General features: G+C 36.8%; 1 protein-coding gene across 3 annotated transcripts in view; it reads right to left on the bottom strand.

Moving 5' to 3' along the window:
• LOC135696181 (tyrosine-protein phosphatase non-receptor type 13) overlaps window positions 1-12,029 on the bottom strand; it is an 83,870-nt gene that overhangs the window by 32,949 nt on the left and 38,892 nt on the right. For all 3 annotated transcript variants that reach the window (XM_089113527.1, XM_065215479.2, XM_089113525.1), the window contains 12 exons: window positions 11,748-11,839; window positions 9,438-11,244; window positions 8,740-8,830; window positions 8,198-8,265; window positions 7,385-7,426; window positions 6,846-6,944; window positions 6,161-6,219; window positions 4,414-4,489; window positions 3,172-3,237; window positions 1,716-1,792; window positions 1,020-1,092; window positions 151-213 (listed from right to left, as the gene is read on the bottom strand). In XM_089113527.1, coding sequence (XP_088969653.1) covers window positions 151-213; window positions 1,020-1,092; window positions 1,716-1,792; window positions 3,172-3,237; window positions 4,414-4,489; window positions 6,161-6,219; window positions 6,846-6,944; window positions 7,385-7,426; window positions 8,198-8,265; window positions 8,740-8,830; window positions 9,438-11,244; window positions 11,748-11,839 — 2,613 coding nt within the window. The remainder of the gene's footprint in view (window positions 1-150; window positions 214-1,019; window positions 1,093-1,715; window positions 1,793-3,171; window positions 3,238-4,413; window positions 4,490-6,160; window positions 6,220-6,845; window positions 6,945-7,384; window positions 7,427-8,197; window positions 8,266-8,739; window positions 8,831-9,437; window positions 11,245-11,747; window positions 11,840-12,029) is intronic.

Genomic DNA, 12,029 nt, shown 5'->3' on the forward strand with positions numbered 1-12,029 from the left:
AAGGGAGGGGGTTGTTGATATAATCAGGGGGTCATGGCCATGTCCAGAATTTGTGTCAAAAATAATGTTAATTAAAAGTGGTGTCAAAAGATCTCTTCTTCAATGAAATATCAGTAACAAGAACATCAGTCGAAGAAACAAAAAACATACCTTTGTTTGAATTAAGGATTGTCTCTGATGCTTCAATGTTTTCACCATGTCCAATATATTGAACTAAAATCAAATTAACATATGTTGAAAGCATGTATGATTAACGAAACAACATTGGCCTAAAGTTTTCAGCGTTCAAGCTCGCTCAAACGCTATAATTGACGCCATGAATATTGTAACAACTAAGCATTCATGGCAGGGAAGGATTTTAGCGACAAAAATTGGTAAGGGGTGTTAGAAAACAATTTTAGATGCAATACCCTTCAGGTGCCTGGAAAATAAAGGAAACGCCCCTTTCTAAAATCCAGTTTTTAAAATTAAAGTAAAGAGGATAAGAAGACAAACAAGTAATTTTTGGCATCATTTTATTACTACTGACTACTATTAGAAAATGCTTTTTGTCGAATAGGAGGAAAATTTACCGAAGGACACAACAATATTAGGGGGGGGGGGGGTTGCATCCCTCATACCCCACGGTAAATCCGTCCCCGATTCTTAAACACGTTTTTAATCAAGTAAAAGAGTGCAGTAATTTAGCATGGCATTATCTGGCATCGTCCCTTTGCACTTGTATTTTCATAACTTCGGCATCAGCCATAAATATACCTACAAGCCTTACCTGGGGACAACTGATGAGGCAAACGCTACTCATTGCAAATAATGCACAAACGGCATACCCCCTCCCCTTTTCAAAAAGATGGGACGTATGTATTTGATAATAACATTGACCTGGGGGGGGGGGTGTAGGAAGTTTCAACAATGTCTGTTCTGGATCGAAGCTGCATAAAATCTACTTCTAACTGGATTTAGTATATATTTTTTGACCTTATCAATAAAGTCAAGTCTCATTCTGTAAGGAAATTACTCACCTTTTGATCCGTGGACACAAGCTTGTTCAGAACATCTGTGATGATAAATAAACCTGTTCTACCTGTCCCAGCACTAGAAAATAAACCACCAAATTTACAGACAGGATGAAAGATTTTGCATCATCTTCAATTTTCAGAAAAGAGTTTGCCAAACTAGGAATATTGATAGAAAAAGCCCCAAAGCAATAGCAAAACAACGAGCCTGATAAAAAAAGCATAGGGCATCGTAGCCTGGTTCTAAGCTTTGGGAAAATTCTTGCAGTATATGAAAATAACCAAAGAATTTAGTTTGTGAAAGATGTCTAGGACATGGATTCAAAACGTTGACCAGCTTTGAAGAATTTATAAAAATTCCTAATATTAAGTATAAAAAGAAGGACATTAAGAATGATGATAACGGTAAATAAAATGGGAAAGACTATCAAATTTAGTTACCTGGCTGGGTGTATATAAACATGCTGAGTAGCTGGGTGTATATAAACATGCAACCTGTTTTTGGAGGCTCGTCTGGCATATATTTATTCCCCTGGGCGCTTCCTCTAGTATCATTTTTGGAATAGACTTTGAGTTAATTGTTTATGGCCACAGGGTTGTGTAAATTTTGATGAGCATAAAAGAATTGTTTGAATAAGAATAAAGGCAACAATGGCAGGAGCAAATGACGGCAACTAATTCAGAAGTGCATGCATTCATTACCTGCAGTGGACTAGCAGTGGGCCAGTGGTGTGTACTTCCATAGCATATTTAACAAACATCAAAAATGGCAAAGGTTCCTGGAACAAACAGGCAAGGGAAAGATTGAACTAAAAGGTGTCTGCAAGCTAATTGGACTTGAAAATATAAGAAAAAGATCTCCGTATGTTATAAAAGCAGAATTGCATCATAGCAAGAAATATATTAACCTAACTGTATGAAGTGACAGGGTTGAATAAGCACAAAACTTGCATGATTAAGCAATTTTCCATAAATTCTAGTAATTGCAATTTCCAGGTACCGTGAACTCCCAACCGGTTTTTGACATAGTAAGCATTTTTTGTAAATATTTTAACAAGTTTATAAATATTTACAATTTGCGAATCTCCATGTTAGCTTAGCAATGCCTTAATTAGTAACCGCGACAGTTTTTCAAATATAGGACGCTTTATTTGTGAGTTTTTCGCTTAAAGCGATAAACTATCGGCGCGTGTCTATAAAACATGGAGCGCTATACAGCAGATCGGCTAACAGTATTAAACTTTAATGTAGTTGTATTTGCCACTTCCTCGCTCCTAAAGGTAGTTTTAGGACACCGAGAGGCTATGCTCATTAAGAAGTGTCCTGGTCTTTCTTCAGGATGTGACCACAACTCGTCATTCCTACGCCTGGAATTACAGACAGCTGGCGACTCCCCTAGCTCAAAGGGAAAGTGTCGTAATCTCAGTGACTCGAGCCTCAGATACCTGGATCATTAGTCCTCAACCCTAACTACTGAGCCATAGAAATGCTGACTTTTCTTCTAAATATTCTCTGATATCCGTCAGTTTTGCTTTTGTTACAATTTTGGACAGATAGGGGACAAAATTTTTCAATATCTACCAGTTAAATGTAGTCACCTCTGATATCAGGAAACACACGCTCAAACTTTAATGGGGTTGATATGGACAATACTTGCATACGACAAACTATGAATATAGACATTTCTCTCAATAGAAAATATGCTTAGGGTTGCAGCTTTCCATCACTTATACTTTCTTTCAAGTCAGATTAAACATATGTGAACTAAAGTAGACAGTTTTATTGAATTAAGCTAAAATAATGAATTTATTTGTCTACTGTATCTCACATTACAAGTTTAAGTCTCTAAGAAATCTCCCCGACTAAAGCCGCATACATTGATAAGTAGATTCTTAATGTCTTTTTGGGTTTGTACAGTTAACCAGGTTTGCAATTAGCATGAGTCACTAGAATATTGTCTGAAAATTTGCACCAAAAGTTCCAATGTTAACGATTGGGACATTTTCTATAAGCCGATTGACTAAACGTCTGATGGAGCAGACGCATTTAGTGAGAAAATGACAGTTGTGTCATGATAAAAGATATATCCATCTTTCATTAGGTAGAAATAAGGGCACTACCAAACGCGATCTCAAGTACTAAATATAGCATTTCAAACCTTTGGAACTCCACCTTCAGGCCATGCTGTGTATAGCAGATGGTTCACCGTGACTGATTTATTGAGCTGTAAAAAATGAACTGCCATCAAAACAAGAACTTGTCAAGACCAAAACAAATATTACAGGAAGAAAAGGAAAGTTAAAAGTTGAAAAGAAATATATGCAAGGTATTTTGTAAGTAAGAAGTGTTGTAGATTTGTAGATTGGAAGCTTACCAGGGTTCCTTCTAATACCCTAAGCTAAAACATATATGCGCTTCTTGCTCAAATTTTTGATGAATAAAGTCAGGAAACGAGCGTTCCAGTGCTCAATTTCAAAATAAGTGGTAAATGTGATCAACCTTGAAAGAGTCAGGTGTATCTTCTAATGAAGCATATGCTTTTAATGTATTAATATACATTAGATAAAATCAAATGTTATTCTTAAAGCTTTTTGAAGACTCTAAATGCTGAAAACACTTTTGAGAAAAATTTGCTTGATATCTTTTTAGATAGCTTGAAACAAAGGGCTAGTTTTGAATGACTGTTTTGCTTGGTTTTGAAAAGTAAACCAGGACGTAGCTGGTCTCTAGTTATGATAGAAGGAGAAAGAAAGCTTAGTATATCTGCGAATAGGCAGCTACATTTATATCTTTAAAGGAACTGGCTAAAAAGTTTAATGCGGGATTATTACGCTATTTTTAGCGGCCTTGGTCCGGAAACACTTTGCACCCAGCAACAACGTGCAGAAGTGTTTCCGGAAGAAGACATAATTCACAGTCAGCTGCTCAATGATATGAATTATCTTACAGGATAAACACCTCACTGTTCTCAATGTGTCACATTCGTTGTTACCAATGTATGTCTTGTTATCGATTTGCTGTTTTACAGTAAACATTTATGTCTAGTTTTCAAATAAAAAAACTCGGAATTAAAAAAAAGTTATTACAGTTAAATTGCTAACATAATCTCATATTATTAAAGTGAAATGACACTGATTCAACTTCAGATCCCTATACGTATACTACAATACGCCACCCATGAAAAAATTTAGTAGAGTATGGCACAGGGTTCAAGATAAGGGTGACCCAAATCGGCTTAGCGTCTGGCTTCAAAAATCTGCAGATGGTATCAATTTAGTATAGAGATCCTTTCAATTTAGAGCTTTAAGATACTGTATGACCCTAAAGCCTTCTATGGAGTGTTTGGGGTGACGGTGAAACTTTCAGTCTCAAAGGCTTTCATGATAATAGATTCTCTCACCTTAGTGTTTAAAATAGAAAACTGTCTCTCGATGTAATTGCCAGACTCCTTTCTATGTACCAAGTCGATCTTGAATCTGGGGAGAAATAAAAGATTGTAGAAGTTAGATACAACAATAATTTCTTTCTACTTTGCTGATAAATCAACAAAATGAAACTACATTGTGTAGTGTAGTAGACATGCGACTTAATCACGTTTCAGGACATTTATGTTAGAGATACCTGGGAGCGTGAAGAAGAGAGATTTGTAGAGCACAGGAACAATTTTATTACAGTGATTATAGATTACCATCGATGAGTCGCTTACCAGGTTATATCTAATAGCAGTTAGAAACAGTATACATTGGTGTAACATTGGGATAACATTAGGATAGAAAGGTTGGGATAGAAAGATTGGGATAGAAAGATTGGGATAACATTGGGATAGAAACATTGGGATAGAAACATTGGGTAACATTAGGAGAGAAACATTGGGATAACATTAGGAAAGCATTGGGATAGAAACATTGGGATAATATTGGGATAACATTAGGATAGAAACATTGGGATAACAAAGAAAGATATAGGAGAACAACGAAAAGCGCGCATTTTTGTCATATTTTGTGGGTGATGACTCAAATTTGTTTGTTTTTAATGACATTTGTTACCCATATCTCTATTCCATATATACGGGACTCTGGGGATGAGACACGTTGTTTCAATCGAAAAGGATGACAATTAATACTATACATAAAAATATGGGATTAAACACATTTCCGTAAACAGTTCCTTTTTTAAATCAACCACATCTGATGCTAAAATTGGGAAAATCTGGCTTACAGATAGACAAACTGACAGTTAGACAGACATATGTATCCACTCCATATTAAAATCCAGAATTATGATTAAGGCCGTAACAAAGGTATAGTTTAATAAATATATAACTATGATTGAAAAATAAAAGAAATGGAACAGGCATAATTTCCTTAAAAAAATCATAAACAGGTCTGATAAGGTCAGAAATGCTTTTAGTATTTTCTTTGCCCAGCTAAAAATATTTGATTCAAAAGCTCTGGAATCAAACTTGTCTCTGATTGGTTTAATTATCGATCGAGCTTAACGGTGCGTGAATTTCACTCCTGTGAAAATAAAATTGACCACACTAGGGAACAGACTGCCTTTCAGATGGAATTGCAAAATACCCTTGGCACTCTTGAAGATCGCACGCACGCACGCACGCACGCACGCACGCACGCACGCAAACACGCACACACACAAACACGCACACACACAAACACGCACACACACAAACACGCACACACACAAAAACGCACACACACAAACATGGTGCAGATGTGTAAAAGCTTTAGCTGGTGTAGATGCAAATAAATTTGGTGTTTTAGGGACGACTTAAAAGCATTTGACACAGGTAAACGTGGCTTACAGCCACTCGACCACGAGCGATTGACCAATCAAATTGCACACAATAATAAACACGTGAACAGTTTCCGTCTTTCTGCGAATCGGTGAAATCCTAGAGCAGCGCGCAGTGGTTTCGCGTGAGAGGTTTTCAATACCTTTCTTGTGCGCGTGCTCTGATCAATTTGGCCTAAGTTATTTTTGGATTCGCTGTACTGATGCATGTCAAATGCCTTTAATGTTTTACTTGGAAATTTTGGCATCAACGTGACCAACTGCCCGCCCCCTTCATTCAGACAGTGCATAAACTACATGATACAACTATATACACAAATTTAAATGCAATTTACCTATCTGAGGCTTTCATGACGAGACCAGGCAGATCCGGCCAATATCTATGACATTTCACCTGACATGAAAAATGGGTCCGATTATCTGATAGAAGAAAAACTTGTAAGGAGAGTTTTAATACCAGAATTTTCATCGAGGGATGTTCGGATTTGGTTGGCTAGTGTCACCTTAATTCTTGGTAAATTTTTAGAAGATTTTTCATAAGAAAGTCCGAAGATATGAAGTTATACAGAAATCGATAAAAACGCTCAACGAAAGTGTTGTTAAGATATGGATAATAAAAAATAGGCTTAAAGAAGGTTATAAAAAGAAATACGAATTTTACAACAAAACCTTTAAAAACAGGCTTTAAATTTGAAGTAATTACCAAAGGCATCCCACAAATCTTAAAAAAAGGAACTACGGCTTGCAGATTCAAAGAGAAAGGTATCACAGGTCTGTCAATAATCAGAGAAATTGTGAGAACTTTTTGAACGTTTTAAAAAATGGGGAAACCGAAGTTTCAAGGAAACGAAACTTAATTAGTAAAAGCTCGATATTCTAAAAAACTGTGGGAAGAGCTCTCAAAACGTGAGATAAGGAGCACTGTATCAAGTCTGAAGAGTTTTAAACAAAGAACCCTGCATGAAAAAGTCTTTGAAAAGGAGCGAAATTCAATCTACATGTATTTGCAAGGCTTTGTACCTTTCCACCTTCCACATCCTTTGTTACCATTATGACAGTCTCAACCCTCTGCTCCCAAATCAGTCGCCAAAAATCGTCTACAGTATTCGAGAGTGGACCCTGCGACCGGAAATGAAAAATTTAAGAATACAGATACACTGCACAAATTAACATTAATCGCTGTGAACGAATATGAGACGAAATACACTGGGCTTGCGCCGGGCTTACTCTAAAATGGGTTTCCTCTAAAAAACGTATATTTACCAATGGTAGCCCTATTGCAGATGACCAGAATGGTACAATAAGTCTCTAGTTACAAAAAACTATAAGTGGTATATCAAACTGTCTAGTTTTTTTTAGGTAAGAATACTTTTCTAAATGTTCTTATATGTTCTTTTAGAAACTCTTTTCAGCATGATGCTCTCTTGTGAAAAAATCCTTAAATTGAAGGATACTTTTGCATAGCAAACGAGAATACCCAAAGAAACCAATATAGATGAGTTAAGTATGAAACATTTTAGGTAAAGAGACTGACTGCAATGTATTTTGGGATTGCTCACCTGCGCAGCAATGTAAGAGAATTGTTTCCCATTTGCTTGAACCTAAAGAAAGATATTGCTTTGTAACTGAAAAAGTTATTGCACTGAAGGTGATAAAATTTCAGCATAACACTTAAACCAACATTGGTTGATACCTCGTAACTTGTAAAGGCTATTCTTATTAGGAATTACAAACGACCACTGAATAGCCGTTAAGATCATTCTCAGAAATTTATGGGCTACAAAAAAGTATTAGCATGCTGTGTATCTTTAAAAGTATTTGTGATCGCCCTATTTGCTCGAAATTTTTGAAAAGCTTTAAAAAAATACTTTTAATACCAGAAGCAATAGAAAGGGAAACATAAATTAAAAATTTCGAATAAATTACTTTGGGCTAATAGGCATAATCAAGAGTCACCTGATTATCCATGCAATGCTTTACAAAAGACAGTAAATAACAAAATTTGATACTACGCAACGAAATGATAAGTATATAAAGAATTTAAAAGTTATAATTGTAGGAAGAAAAGAAATGGGTAGGACACGTAATGGTTTAACAGTGCGTACTAAATGTTAGTTGTGTGATGAAACAAATATGGTTAAAAAGGGGCGACACCCGAAGCTAAATATATGGACCAGATAAAGGGTGGCATGAAGAAATTCGGGACTGGTACAAAAACGTGGGAAGATCTGTGCATTGATTAGAAATGAAGTAAAACTCTTGGAAGATAGATGGGTAACAGAAAAAAGCGAAAAGAGAGAGAAAGAGATAAAGAGATATACTCTTATCAAAGCTTATCAAAGGGGCCTACTACGTAACAAAAAACATGGTACCTTGACATGACTCGCATTAATGTAGTCGCTTTCTTCTCCACCAGCCAGACAGACTCTCGTTTTGTCAACTAGAGAGAAAAAACCTCAATTAGTAGTGCTTGGTCATTGCAAAGTATTTATGCAATCAACATATTTTCAACATTCTCTTGCTGTAATTTTTACTAAACTGCAAACTACTTGCAAATGTAGATTTTTACTTTTCTGAGACGGCCGTTCAACTAACAATACATAAATAAAACAAAATATTTATTGTTAGACGACACAGTTCGGAACTTTTTGGAATCTGTGAGAAGTCTCCCAACCATACCATCGTTTTTTCAACTTATAAGCAGTCTTAAAGCACGAGAAGCTTCCAAACGGTTATTGTAGGGTTCTACTTTAGAGAAAATACCCTTCTGCAACGTCTTTCAATATTCTTCACAAGTAATAGTATATTAGAATTGTATGCTGACTTAATCTAAGAGCGTAGATTGTAAGCCATTTCAATAAAAGTTTCTTACAAGGTTTACAATCTTACAAGGTCTTTACAAAGTTTGACTTACAAGGCAATATACTTCGAAACCTATTCTTCTCCCTGTTAACAGATCTTCTGGCTACATCACAAGAATCTGCAGACCTCACATCTTTAACTTCCTGTAAGAAAAGCCATCGAATCAAATCGGCCATTAGTTCCTTTACAAATTTGATTCAGTTGGGTACATACAACTGTGCCTCTCTGTGCACGGATAAATGCAGCATCGTATCGTATCGTATCGTATCGTATCGTATCGTATCGTATCGTATCGTATCGTATCGTATCGTATCGTATCGTATCGTATCGTATCGTATCGTATCGTATCGTATCGTATCGTATCGTATCGTATCGTATCGTATCGTATCGTATCGTATCGTATCGTATTCAGACCGTATATCTCACAAAAAGCCCTAGGACCAACATTGCAAATCTATAAAACTGCAACAGGTCAAAAAAAGGGTTTGAAGCGCTACTAGCTATTTGGGAAAAGCCTCAAACAGCGCGGAAGCCTAGCGTATAAAGACAGCTCAGGCTTTCAATACAAAATTTGCTCAACAATGCAGATCGACAACGTGCATAGTAAGATACAAACACGTTATTCTTCCCTTTTTCTACGTACTTTTTTCTGGGGATAGTCAAGATAACAAAAAACAAGGGAACTCTTTGCCTAGAGTTTTGCCTAAATAACATGAATGCAACGACAAAGGCAAAAAGCCAATCACATACCTGGAATTCACGATCAAGTTGCTCTGATTCTAGTATCGTCTGGTAGTGTAGAATACTTGCGTCTATCTCATCATTTGCCAGTGTGTCACCAGTAAGATTGATTGTAATATCATCTTCAGAATCATAACTTGATTCGCTATCAGTATGCAGTCCAATATCCAAGTCATCTATGTCTCCTTGGTTGTATTGATCAGCTGACTTTTCAACTGAAAATGTCGTTTCCATCTGCAGTGGATTTCCACCTGGAGTCTCTCTAACACCGCCCTTCTCTTTCATTTCAAGCAGGCCCTTATTCTTTGAAGGCGATAATGGAGGCGAGAAAATAGGAATACCGCTCTTTCCCGGCGACCTACGTGGCGGACTAGACGTGGTTGATAGCTTCTTTGGGTCAATTCTAGGTATCTTCGATTCAGCAGTATAATTTTTTTCTGGGCCTGCATCACTTTCCTGTTTATTTCCTTCACCGCTTTTTACAGGAGCAAATTTCTGGGGTTGGTCATTAATGTTTGTCAAAACAGTCGAGCTTTCTTTCATAATTTGATCTTTTAAAGTATCATTGAATTCCTCATTTCTTCGAATATCATATTCTTCTAACGCCATTTCCATATCTACAGAATCCGACTGCGCATCATTATCATCCAGAGACACGTCATTGTCCTCGTCTTTCCACGAATTCTCACTGTTGCGATCGAAACTTCCGCGAATTTGAGTCACGTGCCCAGAGTCGATAGACTCCTGGTTTTTCAATTCCTTTTCGTTTTCGAGGTCAGTTCTAATCTGCTCGACAGGCGGGTCTTGGCCTAAACTTTGATATTCCCTTTCCTGAAGTTCTATTTGGTAATCAAAAGCTGAAATATTTGTCTCTCTTTCTTTTCTATTACCATCTTCATTGGTCGTTTCAATATCTGAAGTCTTTACATCCTGTTTTTGGTTAAAATATTTTTCAAAAGCCTCTTTATCTTCAGGCTTGAAGGAACTCAAATCTGGAATTAACGATGCAGACAGGTCAAAATCCGAATCTTCGTCATCTGACGTATCTACGGGCGAAATTTCGCCTAGCATCGAACTTACAATTGACGAGGATGGCGTAACCTTTTCGAAAGTTGATGAAAATGAAGTCGAAACCTCGTTTTGGGTACTATCGCTTCTAAGGTTTAAATGCATGTTTTCCTTTTTCGCACTGTTTGTCGAAATACTTGATTTCTCTAAAGTCATAGCTTCAAGGTTTTGGTTCTCGATTGCAGGATTCAAATGCTCTTCGTCAGAAATCTCAGAGTCGTTCCAGGACAAATCTTGAATGCTTTTGTTTACACTATTTTCTTTGCTAGCTTCCATAGAAGGTTCTACACTGGTCTTATCATCTAAGTATGGCAAATCGTTCCTTATACCTACAGATAGATTAGCTTCATCGGAATTTTTTCGGACATTCAATGGACGATTTCGGTCATCAAAAGGTACGACAAGCTCCTGATTTTCTATACGATTCTCATGGTGCTCTTCCGAACCATTAACATACTCATTCATTGATTCCATTATTTCACCAGCAATTAATTCCTCCTCAGCTGATACTGCTCGGTTCATATGACGGTGTATATCGGAATCGTCTAATGCCATAACTTGTCTCGATCCCTCATCCTCCTTATCCAATACTGGTAATATCGATAACAACTTGTCTGACAGCACTGCCTGGTCGGGAGGCCCGTGACTATCTGTTAAATCGAAATCTAAGATGACGTCATTATCTTGGCTATGACTGGAGCTTGCAATGCTTGAGGCCCCTGTTTCAAAACGCGGTCTTGCAGGATGCCTGACAAACGGAGAGAGTATGTGATAAGCCTTTTACAGTTTTTGAAGACAAATAACTATTTCAGCTGCTAGAGAAACTACGGAAGTGGAGATACCGGACAACACCATATTTGAATGGAAGAAGCTCAATGAATAGAAATTAGTGGCAGGCGGTCGAAGAAGAGAAAACTAAGAACAGAAAAAGTAGGAAAGAGAGAAGATTAAGAAGAAGAAGAAGAAGTAGAAGAAGAGGAAGAAGAAGAAGAGGAAGAAGAAGAAGAAGAAGAGGAAGAAGAAGAAGAAGAGGAAGAAGAAGAAGAAGAGGAAGAAGAAGAAGAAGAGGAAGAAGAAGAAGAAGAAGAAGAGGAAGAAGAAGTAGAAGAAGAAGAAGAAGAAGAGGAAGAAGAAGAAGAAGAAGAAGAAGAAGAGGAAGAAGAAGAAGAAGAGGAAGAAGAAGAGGAAGAAGAAGAAAAATAAGAGAAGTTTACATGTTATGCGAAGCAGTGAACGTTTTGCGTAATTTACCTGAAGACTTCTAATGACACAACTCCATGTGATTTCCTAAGCAATGCAACCACATCTTTCTGCTGTTTGTTTTCCACATTTTCACCATTGACCTTCAAATTGATGGAAGGCAGTTACTAACGAGAAATAAAAGTAGCTAAAAATGTCAAAAAAACTTAGAAATTAAGATGTGTCAGAACAGAATTCATAGGCATACTAATGCTTTAAAAAAGAACTTCTCACTTTTAAAAATAAAGCTTTTATGATGCCTTCAACAGAGATTCTCTATTTACAGTTTTTATG

The sequence above is a fragment of the Rhopilema esculentum genome, chromosome 17, assembly GCF_057945365.1.
Source record: "Rhopilema esculentum isolate cy_ngs chromosome 17, ASM5794536v1, whole genome shotgun sequence".
Lineage (NCBI taxonomy): Eukaryota > Metazoa > Cnidaria > Scyphozoa > Rhizostomeae > Rhizostomatidae > Rhopilema > Rhopilema esculentum.